Source organism: Alosa pseudoharengus, unplaced genomic scaffold (assembly GCF_046254945.1).
Source record: "Alosa pseudoharengus isolate Yale_2024_CS ecotype anadromous, Long Island Sound unplaced genomic scaffold, YU_APseudo_1.1 YU_APseudo_1.1_scf_9, whole genome shotgun sequence".
In the NCBI taxonomy this organism is placed as follows: Eukaryota; Metazoa; Chordata; class Actinopteri; order Clupeiformes; family Clupeidae; genus Alosa; species Alosa pseudoharengus.
In genome coordinates, this window is record NW_027468881.1 from 36,019,294 (window position 1) to 36,030,854 (window position 11,561).

General features: G+C 43.7%; 1 protein-coding gene across 1 annotated transcript; it reads left to right on the top strand.

Annotated features, from left to right (window-relative positions):
* Positions 1-907: 907 nt before the first annotated feature.
* On the top strand, positions 908-5,881 carry LOC143114993 (keratin, type II cytoskeletal 8-like). Its single transcript, XM_076276831.1, has 9 exons — positions 908-1,554; positions 3,154-3,362; positions 3,481-3,541; positions 3,648-3,743; positions 3,848-4,012; positions 4,118-4,243; positions 4,336-4,556; positions 4,696-4,748; positions 4,869-5,881. The coding sequence occupies exons 1-9, from the start codon at positions 1,024-1,026 to the stop codon at positions 5,135-5,137; spliced, it is 1,731 nt and encodes a 576-aa protein (XP_076132946.1). The 5' UTR covers positions 908-1,023; the 3' UTR covers positions 5,138-5,881.
* Positions 5,882-11,561: the final 5,680 nt, after the last annotated feature.

Sequence of the window (11,561 nt, forward strand, 5' to 3'; positions counted from 1 at the left end):
TTGTGGAATCATCAACATGAATATTAAAATCTCCAAGAATAATAATCTTATCATAGTTGAGAATGACAGAAGATAAAAAATCAGAAAATGGCAAATTACAAATGCTGCCATACAATGTTTAAGGGGTCGGTAAACAACAATGCAGAGCACGGGGACATCACAGATTAATTTGAACATAAAAACCTAAAAACTTGAGAAGTTTTGCACACATGCAATGTGTGCTGAGCAGCAGTATTTCACAACAGCTCCAGCAGCAGCAAAATCGGCTCCTCAATCTGCATGAGAGAGTTTCAGGACTCCACACAGAGAGGGTTTTGTTTGACAGTGTGCTAGTGTTCGGAGATCGTTTTTGATAATAGCTTCTTAGGTAGAATGTTAGCATATGTAAACTTTCCCAGTACCTGCTGTACCTGAATATGTAGCTGTGGACGTGGATATACACCGTCAATGAACAAATATGTTTATACATACATACACACACAACAGTTATGCAATTGCCTTTTTATCTAACTGGAATTGCATACACTGCGGAAGAGTACTATTTAATTCCTAGACACTAATTCAAAACATGCCTGAAGCTAAACTGATTAAAACCATCTGAGAAATGTGCTATCAAGGCTTCATGTGAATGGTTGTAGGGACTAAGCAGATTGAGAATGTGATTGCCATTCCACCCGTCCTCGAATCCCCCACAGGGACTTCACCAAGGTGTGTGCATCTGAATGTGCTGGAGGCCTCTCAGCTTACAGAACAGGCCCTTTCTCCGCACCAATCACATGACTGCTTTCATCCCCTGCAGGTAAGTGAGCTTGCAGGGGGAGTGTCCTCATTCAGTGGAGGAGGAGGGAGAGCAGGTCTGAGGTGAGAGCCAGCCCTCTCTCCGAGCGAGTATAAAGAACCGTCACACCAGCATCAAGTCACTCAGAGGTACACCTTTCCTCTTAGTGGACTCACCTGCTCCGGTTCTGTCCATCTCTCCTTCTTCTTTTGGCCTGTAGCCCTCCCAAGTTCACAACAGCAACCATGAGTGTCAGAATCTCTTCGTCCAGCTACAGCAGCGGTGGCAGCATGAGCGGCGGTGGCTTCAGCAGCGGTGGTGGCGGTGGCTTCAGCAGCGGTGGTGGCGGTGGCGGTTTCAGCAGCGGCGGCAGCGTCAGGAGGAGCTTCTCCAGTCACTCCGCCATGGCAGCCCCCATTGGCGCCAGCCGCATGAGCTCCGTGTCCATGAGGCGCTCTGGCGGTGGCGGCGGCCTGGCCTTGGGAGGTGGTGGTGGCGGCGGTGGTGCCAGCTTCAGCAGCTACAGCATGAGCGGAGGTGGTGGTGGTGGCGGCGGCTACGGCATGGGTTTTGGAGCTGGTGGTGCTGGCTTCGGCATGGGCATGGGCATGGGTGGTGGTGGCGGCTTTGTGGCACCCATCACAGCTGTCACAGTCAACCAGAGCCTGCTCGCCCCCCTGAACCTGGCCATTGACCCCAACATCCAGACCGTCCGCACCCAGGAGAAGGAGCAGATCAAGACCCTCAACAACCGCTTCGCCTCCTTTATTGACAAGGTCAGTGCTCTTCTCATTGCAAAATCAGTAGAGAGAGTCAGGCATATGGAAGAGGGCATGACATCATTCTTTTAGGCTTGTCATGTACTCAATCTACCATCTAAAGGATGTTGCCTGTAATGCTCTTCACTTCAAAAACATAAAGCAAACAACTACACAAAACAATCAAACAAACAAAACAGTGCATTGCTGTAATAAGCAGTTTTTGTACAAATTTACAAATTCTTGTCCAACCTGTAATGTGGTCTGCCATTGCTTTACATAGCAAGAAGCACTTTCCATACTTACCCAAAGCAGCAGCTACCAGTTAATTTCACCTGTGTACTCAGGTGATGCTCATGAAATATTTCACAGCTTGCTCTACTGCCGGAAGTACTGAAGGTATAGGATTCAGATAGCACAATGCTACATAAAACATACATGCCAGCCTGGATGCACAAGTCATTACTCTTTAATGCTTAATACGAAACCCTTTCTCCTTACAACAACAGAGAAAGTTCTATTTGCTGACTGAAAATAACAATCCAAAATGTGTGTGAATATGTGAGGCTGTGTGTGGAGTGGGGGTTTGAAACTCTAGCCTGGAGAGATCCTATGACTGCAGCCTCTGTCTAAATAAGGGCGGTGATCAAGTTATCTGCCCATTCCCATGGCAGCACTGACTCTCTGACTCCAAATGGGAGATGTGGATGAATGCCTGCTTGCTGTGGGAATGTCTCCTGGGTCTGCGAGTGCAGCATTGTTTCGTCTTAAACATATTCTTCTATAAGTAGCTTCACAGCGACATGATAGTGGGAAGGGTTTTTCTCTCAGGAATAAAAAGATGGCTGCCACACCTTGATGGCAGGTTATATTAATGGGCCACACCTGCTTTTCTAGCTATGAAAGGCTGTGGTCACTTTTTTCAGGTGCCATTTGGATAATTAAACTATGAGTCAGTGCATAACTGATGACCTGCAATCTTTTCAATGATCAGCAGGAGAACTGTGAATTTGTGATCTGAAAAAAAACTGAAGCCCTTCCCAGATGCAAGACATAAAATATGAAATTGAAGGCAAAGCCACAGATCAGGGCGTAGTAGAAAGTTAGCTCACTGACAGGGAAGTCCCTGCGGCAGGGGAGAGGTTTTTCATTTCTGCTGAGGCTTGCCCGGGTAGAGGCTTGGCGTGGGTGTGGCTGCCTCGCCTCTGTGCCAGGGGAGGAGTTTTTGTCATATGAACACTATGCCATGCTAGGTCTGCCGAGGTCAATGAAATGGGGCTGCACCATGCAACTTGTTTGCACGGCAAGCGGGCTTATGCCCTGCAGCAAAAGACAACACTTGGCACTCTGACAAGAAAACTTTGGTGTGAACAAATGTTCCACAACCTGCAAGAGAATTAGCCTTGAGCAAATTTACAAATATACTGCATCAGTTTTTCCATATATGCCAGTGTTGATCTAATGAGTCACTAAACAAATGGAATTAAAAAAGAACAGGATGCCTACTACAACTTAAATATAAAATAATATTTTCTTTTATTCAGTACTGTGCAAAAACTAAAGAGGAAATGTAGTACACTATAACTGATCTAATGATGTTTAATTTTATTCCCACAGGTGCGTTTCCTGGAACAGCAGAACAAGATGCTGGAGACCAAGTGGAGTCTTCTCCAGGACCAGACCACCGTGCGCTCCAACATCGACTCCATGTTCGAGGCCTACATCGGCAACCTGCGCAGACAGCTCGACGGCCTGGGCAACGAGAAGGTCAAGCTGGAGGGAGAGCTGAGGAACATGCAGGGTCTGGTTGAGGACTTCAAGATGAAGTGAGTGCCTCAATTATTTATGGACATTGGTCATTGTCTACCACCTGTCAAAGAGAGACGTATGCAGTTTCAGTTCCTACTCCTATATGACTGACCGCCCTCTGCTCCTTTTCTGTAGATATGAAGATGAAATCAACAAGCGTGCCTCAGTGGAGAATGAGTTTGTTCTGCTGAAGAAGGTAAAAGTAACAATGTATTTGCACTTTGTCAGGGTGATCTGTTTTGATCTCCCATTGCTTTGACCTCTGAACCTGCAGACTTACCCATTCTTTCATCCCTCTTTAGGATGTTGATGCTGCCTATATGACCAAGGTGGAACTGGAGGCCAAGGTTGATGCCCTTCAGGATGAAATCAACTTCCTCAGGGCCATCTACGAGGAGGTGAGTTGGTCATACTTCATCCACAGGGTCCAATCCAAATTGCACTTGCAGTGTTCTCAAGCTCATACGGAACCTTCACATTTGTTTTTCCCTTCCTCACTCAGGAGCTGCGTGAGCTGCAGGGACAGATCAAGGACACCTCTGCTATTGTGGAGATGGACAACAGCCGTACTCTGGACATGGACTCCATTGTGGCTGAAGTGCGTGCTCAGTACGAAGACATCGCCAACCGCAGCCGTGCCGAGGCTGAGGGCTGGTACAAGGCCAAGGTGAGTGCATTGGTGTGGCACTAGCGCTCAGTACTTTATCAATGCAGGATATTGATTCTTGCACTAACTAGAACCTCCATATTAACATCTCTTTGTACACAACAGTTTGAGGAGATGCAGTCCTCTGCTGGCAAATATGGCGATGACCTGCGCGCAACCAAGTCAGAGATCGCAGAGCTCAACCGCATGATCAGCCGTCTTCAGAATGAAATTGAGTCAGTCAAAGGACAGGTGAGTTTTGTTCTCCCATCAAATATTACACCATCAACAAACAATTACCCAACCTCCACCTGACTGACTCATGCTCCTCTGTTGTGATGCAGCGCGCCAACCTTGAGGCCCAGATTGCAGAGGCTGAGGAGCGTGGTGAGATGGCAGTGAAGGATGCCAAGCTGCGCATCAGGGACCTCGAGGAGGCCCTCCAGAAAGCCAAGCAGGACATGGCCCGCCAAGTGCGCGAGTACCAGGAGCTGATGAACGTCAAACTGGCCCTCGACATTGAGATCGCCACCTACAGGAAACTGCTGGAAGGAGAGGAGTCCAGGTAAACTTATCAAACATAAGCATATACTAAGGATCAGTAATATCTATAAATTAATATATCTTAAACTGAATTACCTATCTGTTATAATCATTGTTATAATCAATAACAATGACATCATATTACTTCATCCCTTCCACAGAATCTCCTCTGGTGGTGCCTCTGCAACAGTTCACATCCAGGAGTCCTCATCTGGTAGGTGTAATTATTCATCTCAAGACTTAATAAGAATCCAGGAAATGAAAATGTGTCATTTTGTATACACTGTTTTTTGATTGCTCTGACCTCTAATGAAAAAAAATCTTGTTTTTGCAGGAGGCGGTGGATACGGCTACGGTGGCGGTGCTGGCATGGGCGGCGGCTATGGCGGTGGTTCCGGCTTCAGCATGGGCGGCGGCGGCGGTGGCTATGGCGGTGGTTCCAGCCTCAGCATGGGCGGCGGCGGCGGCTATGGCGGTGGTTCCAGCCTCAGCATGGGCGGCGGCGGCTATGGCGGTGGTTCCAGCCTCAGCATGGGCGGCGGTGGTGGTGGCGTGTCCATGTCTCGCTCTTCTGTGACGTCCAGTAGCATGCGCCGCTACTAAATGAGGAACACCTTTCCACTCTTCCCTCCCCCCCCATGTTCTCCCCTATTCCACTCACTCACAGAGCATTGACAATGTCCTGAGCAACAAGCTTTCTCCATTAACAAGGAACCTCAAAAGTTAAAGTCTGGAGGATAGTGGCTTATGTTATGCTCTGAACATGAGTGTTCTTCTTGTGTTGCTACTCATTTAGTCTCCATATTACCCAGTACAGATCCTGTAATAATCCAGTCCGTCATGAGTTTATCAGCATATATGAGAGATGGTACAAACCAGCAGTGTGGAAGTCAAGTCCCCATTCTGTCAGTCTGGTTGTTATTGATGTTCTATGCAAAAACATAATGTAATTCCATATGGCATAACATCTGTTTGGACATGCATACAAAACTGCACTAGATTCAAATTTCATTATGAAAAGGCTGAAAAAAAAAAAAAAATCCCAGAAATAGTGCAATTCACATTTCCAAACACAAGCCCATGGAGCTTCAGAAACAACTCAAAGTGATATCCTGGCCCTCAATGAATAGAGTAATTGTTTGATAGCCTACAGTATGCATGGTCATCATTTGCTCTGTTCTCTACATTTCTCCTGGGATAATGGGCCTTGCAGAGAGCTTCGTAGGCAGCTCTCTGTTATCACTAACTTCTCCATGTGTCCCTGCAACCGCTGATCTTGACCAGATTTAGGATGTGCCATGTACAACAAGTGAAAACACTGAATAAATCTTGGTCCTTTATAAAGTATTCCTTTGTGGTTGGTTATTTTTGCTTACATTCACTTGTATTACACTGAGAAAACAAAACATTAAATGTATATATAATAATATTTTCAACGTTACATACAATTTTAAGAACTGTGGAAAACAGAAAGAATCCTCTTTTAGGAGGTGCTGTGAATGAAGAAACAGGAATGAATGCTATAAAAAAGACAGTCTAAAGGATAAAAGATTTGTAGTGCAGGGAAACAGTTTTACTTTAAAGCTGACTAACAATAAAGATTTATAGAAAGGGAGGGACAAGTGGGGGTATAGCTGAGTAGTTTGGAATGTATCCCTCTTGAGGCTAAAAGCCATCTGGAACTCATAGGAAATGTGTTATGAAGACATGTTCCTGTGAGGCAGCTAACATTATGCAATCCTATCTCTGAAACAGATAAACCTTAAACATAACTGGTGTAAGAATACTCATGGTGAACATTTTAATGTTTTCCCAGCTAACAAGAGTAGTGAGTCTAAAATAAGTGACTGCCCCCCAAACTATGAGGATTATATTAATATTTGTGTTAATTGTTCCTTAAAGGGTACTATGCAACATTTTCAACTTAACAAAATGGCTTGCAAGATTTGCAATAGCGTCCTGGCAAAGTCTGAATCAGGAAGTCTTGTGAGAAGCGAGAACGAGCGAAAAACACTAGGGGCTCTATCTTGCACTCCAGCGCAATTGACTTTGTATACTCGCACTTTTGTCTTTCCTATTTTGCAGTCAGTGCACTATATTACATCAACGCCTAATTACGACCTATTCATTTGGACAACTTTATACAGCCCTATAAAGGCTAAAGTTACCTTTAGTTTTGTTCCAATTTACCGTTGTGTATGGCTTTAAACATTGTGTGTGCTATAACATCAGCCTAAGCATTATTCCAGCTGCGCTAAGGTTTTGACAAGCACCACAATTTGCCTACCTTGTTGTAAACCATCTGAAGTAACTCCAAGCTTTGCTATGTTCCTTCCTTTCGTTGTTTTCGAAAACATTTTATATCCATGATGGTCTTGAAGTCTTGAGTAAGTGAATTAGCTTAAATCAGCTTATTATGTGCTGTTAACCAGCAACCATTGATAGTAAAAGAAAGCAGCAAGTAGCCTTGGCTACAATTTCTGTAGTTGCTGCGTCCATTCATTGTTATTCTCTCTCCTGCTCAAACAAAAGTTGTGCGTGTATTAAGTTAATGATAATGTGTTAACAAACTCTACTTTACAGAAAATATTGTAAATAGCCTACTGCCATGCAGTTAAAGGGACACCAGGCAAGCCTGATGCTTTTTCTCTACGAAACTCCACCTCGCTCGGTCTTTTTTTTTTCTTTGCATCTTCCGTCAAGGGTTTTCGCTGCTTCTTCGCCGGCTCTGCCATTATACACACGTTTGCAACAATCGCTAGCGTTTCGTTAGCCTCCCTCTGTGCTGTGGATGCAGGATGGAAACTGAAACTGCTTCGGTCGCCGGGTACGATACACTGAACTTGCAAGCGGGATATTCGTCCTACAGGCAGTAGGGGCGGGCGAGAGATTCTTCATTCGCCCTGTAATGAGTCATTTAACCATATACCGACTTACGAAGATGAGTAATTAACACGAAAACGTTGCCTGGTGTCCCTTTAATGGGATACTGTGCAGAGTTGGAAAGTTAGGTCAACTTAGAAACTGTCTCTCGTTGTTGAGTTGCCTGATGGTAAGGTACGGCCGTAGCTTACACCTGCAGGAGCGCTTGGCCGCCTGTGCTGCGCAACGCACACTTCGCTCCTCTCATCTATACGACGCAGTTCCCATTTCTGCAAACCATACATAATTACAAGGAAAAATATTACCACACGAGGGAAATCAGTGTGGTGTCCATTAAGATGTGAAAAAATAGGTATACAGTAAATCTAGAGTGCACATTTCCATGAATCACGGATGTGTTGATGACATAAATATAGTCTATAGAAATATTAGAGGACTTAACCCTTAGAACCCGATTGACGCAAAGTGCGTCAAAAAACACACCCTTTCTTCTCTGTTACATTGCTCCGGAACGGTTCATCGCAGCGAGATGAAACCTTTATTGCACGGCAGAGCAGAAGTGGGGCTTTCCAACGAGACTACACACTTGTCTGTACGATCAAGTATGAAAATTAAAAAAAATCATGAAATTAAATCAAATTGCATCATATTTACAGTCTACTTCCCTGCGTTCACCTGCACACACATTACTCTAGTTTGAATTACTCGCAAACCCGTGATCGCATCGATATGGCAAGCATATCAGATGAAAGAGGAGAAACAGGGCTATCCATTGGTACCATGTTTATCGACCCTTCTGGCTTATAAAACCAGACGAAGTGAATGCAAAATAATAACGTCATGTACACAAACCAATGCTGCACACTCATTACTTTCGTTTGAATTACTCGCGGACCCGTGATCGCATAGATATACCACGCATGTCAGATGAAAGAGGAGACACGGAGCTATCATTTGATACCACGTACATCCTTCTGGGTTATAAAACAGACGAAGTGACAGCAAAATAATAACTTCATATAGCTGGACTTACCCCACGTTTTTGTCTGTTCTTGTGGCAAAGCATGTTTATAATCCAATGCTATCATGTGTTTCTCTATGGCAAAGCATGTTCATATTCCGGTTTTGAGATCCTAGCAAATTCCTGCATGGCATCCAATTCAAGGCTCACATTGCATCCCAATTTGTTCAACAAATAAACACCTTTTTTGCCTTTACTTTGTTCATGGCAATGCAGTAAAGAGTTATAGAATTATTATGACTGCATACACACAGGCACGCAGGCTAACACGCAACCTCGGGTCAAGTCAGGTCAGATCGGTTCGTGTCACAGATATGGAGCGCAGAAAGGTCATTTTTCATCACTAAATAAAAAATGGCATTTATTTCCGTAAATCACACAGCAAATATTTCTGTAAATTGCTCAGCCCCAGAGTATCCCTCTAACATGGCAATTATATTGCCCAATTCAGGACAGTCTGCCCTACACACACATGAAATGCATGTAGAGCTGTGAGCTTGCTGTGGTGAGATACATGTCGAAATATAAGAATTTTTATAATACACTTTTTATATTTTAATTCTTCAAAAATCTAAATAAAATCAATGCTAGTATTAATACATGAAATGATGACAGATCTGAATAGCCTAGACTCTCCTGAAAAAAACAATATATAATATATGTGTGTGGCACTTACAATGACCAGAATAAATCCTTATGAATAAAGGTAGTGAAAATGCCCTAAAAACAGCTTAGGGTTCTAAGGGTTAAGGAGACGTGATGTTGAACTGCATGCCGATGCAATTTAACCAAAATGCCCCAGCAGCAGCACGGGAGAGGAGAGCTTATCTGACAGAAAATCTGCATTGTAGTGAGGTAATGTTAGATTACATTGCAAAAATATCACCATGCATGCATAACCTCGTGATTCAGTGAGAGTAATCCCAAAACATCGGAAAGTATGTCATTGTCACATTTCTGTATTACATTTTGTCAAGAGGAAAAATCCATAGCAAACTGTTCTCAACTGAACAGTGCTTATAGCGCTGTGAATGCTCCTGGCTGCGCTGGCAAATCCGCCATGCTATGGAACAAGCACGCCAGATTTGTTTATTGCAGTTACGCCCAAACCACACCCATGAGTAATGTAGCTACTTCAGACCACCCCATTTTAGATTTGCGTCGGGCGCAACCATGGAGGTATTGGGCGCAACAGTCATTATCCCGCCGGTAAAATAGCAACAGCGCCCGAGATCCACCCTCAAAGCTACTTGCGCTTTGCGTTTTCATAATTCCGTTTTCCGTCGTTAAGATAGAGCCCTAAATGCTTTAGGGCAATTCGACATACACACGCCCATAGATATTAGAAAGCTAGACCGCATTGTCCATCAAGTTCTATTAGGTAGCATACGTGAACACGACCGCCATATTGCTGGGGGCAAACATCTAACTGTCTATGGGCAACACTTGCCGGCAATCAGAGACACTTGTTTCTCCATTGGCCTTCAGTGATCGTTACCATGATGGCGCGTTATTTACTTACGCTCTGGAGCCTAATGTGGTATGTAGCTTTCTTATATCTTTGCACAAGCCCCCCTAAATTACCGGTTAGCCATGCCGACTAGCTATAAGAATAAGCAGCAATTGCTTCATTTTTAAGATGTTCATCATTACATTGCAGAGCAAGGGAAAGACTAAAGAGACAATTGTGAAATATGCAGCTTAAAGCTTGTAGGGGGAGCTCAGTAGAGGATGGATACCCGATCCGAGCCGAGGGTTCGGACAGATATTTAGAAATGACATTGACACTGACATTAACATTGACATCGAATGCTCTCTGTCCATGCTTCATGCTGTGTTGAGTTACATCCAGTTGGGACATTCCAATTTAAAGCAAAGTATTCTTACTGATTTTGTCAGTAACACTGCACACAACATGAGTGGGAATGAAATCACCATCTAACTGTTTGCCATGCAGTAGGCTACAATCTTACGTGTATGCTCCGAGGAAATTCGGAAATAAGTGCGAGTGAGAGAGTGTTCTGTTGCAACTTTTTCACTGTTGGGTGCCTCCTTGAAGGCAAACACTGGTTGACACTTTATTACATAGCATATAACTAGCACATTACTACATTTATTTCTACATCTGGTTTCCATTGTGATCTAATATTCCACATTTCCAGCTCCATCTGTAAGGTGAAAATTGAGACTGGATCAGTTTCAAATCAGGTTAATGTCTTATCAATATTGCCTCAACAGAGTATTAGATATTAATGGGTTGCCTTATTAAATGTGCGCTACAAATGCCCTCTTGATTCCTGAACCAGTTAGTGCCATTGTTTTAGAGCTGCTGCTGTGCCTTTACACTCACAGCGAACTAATACCTTTAAGATATGTTGAAAGTGTATAGTTAAGCAATATAGCATGAGTGAGAGTGGGATTGGTCATGGATATTCCCACGGGTGTTGTTCGGCCGTAGCCACGAGGCCGGAGGCTGAGTGGCTAGGCAACAACAGCCGTGGGAATATCCATTACCAATCCCACGATCACGAGTGATATATTGCTTTTATACAACAATTCTACCACAGACTAAATCATCTGAAAACACTCCATTATTGTTTAAAAAATGTTTATTTCAACTTGGTTTTTAAAGGAACCGTATGTAAGATTGTGGCCAAAACTGGTACTGCATTCACTTTTAAATTACTGTAGAGCAGTGTATCCCCTCCCCCTGCCCCCTGACTGGCAGTGCTGGCAACATGGATGCCAAAACACTACTGACTTTGTGATTAGTAGATAGGTGGAGGGTGGTGTATCAGGCCAAAACACAATATGACAACATCAACATCAGTTGAGGGCTGCAACTTCACTTTTTAAATGACAATATCCTGGCCGGACTACTGTTGTCAGTGATAGAAGTATTTGAAATGAACATGATTTCTTAATGTCTAGTGACATATCAGGGCCATTTTATGATTAATTGAAATACATTTCTTACATACGGTTCCTTTAAGTATCAAAAAATAGTTCCATTTTCAATACAGCGTCTTGGTTGCCACGTCACCAACATTAACACGGTATCCTGGGTAATTTCATCTCCCACTTAGTTTTAAGCCTGCATCGGTCCTGGCTATATTTTTAGGG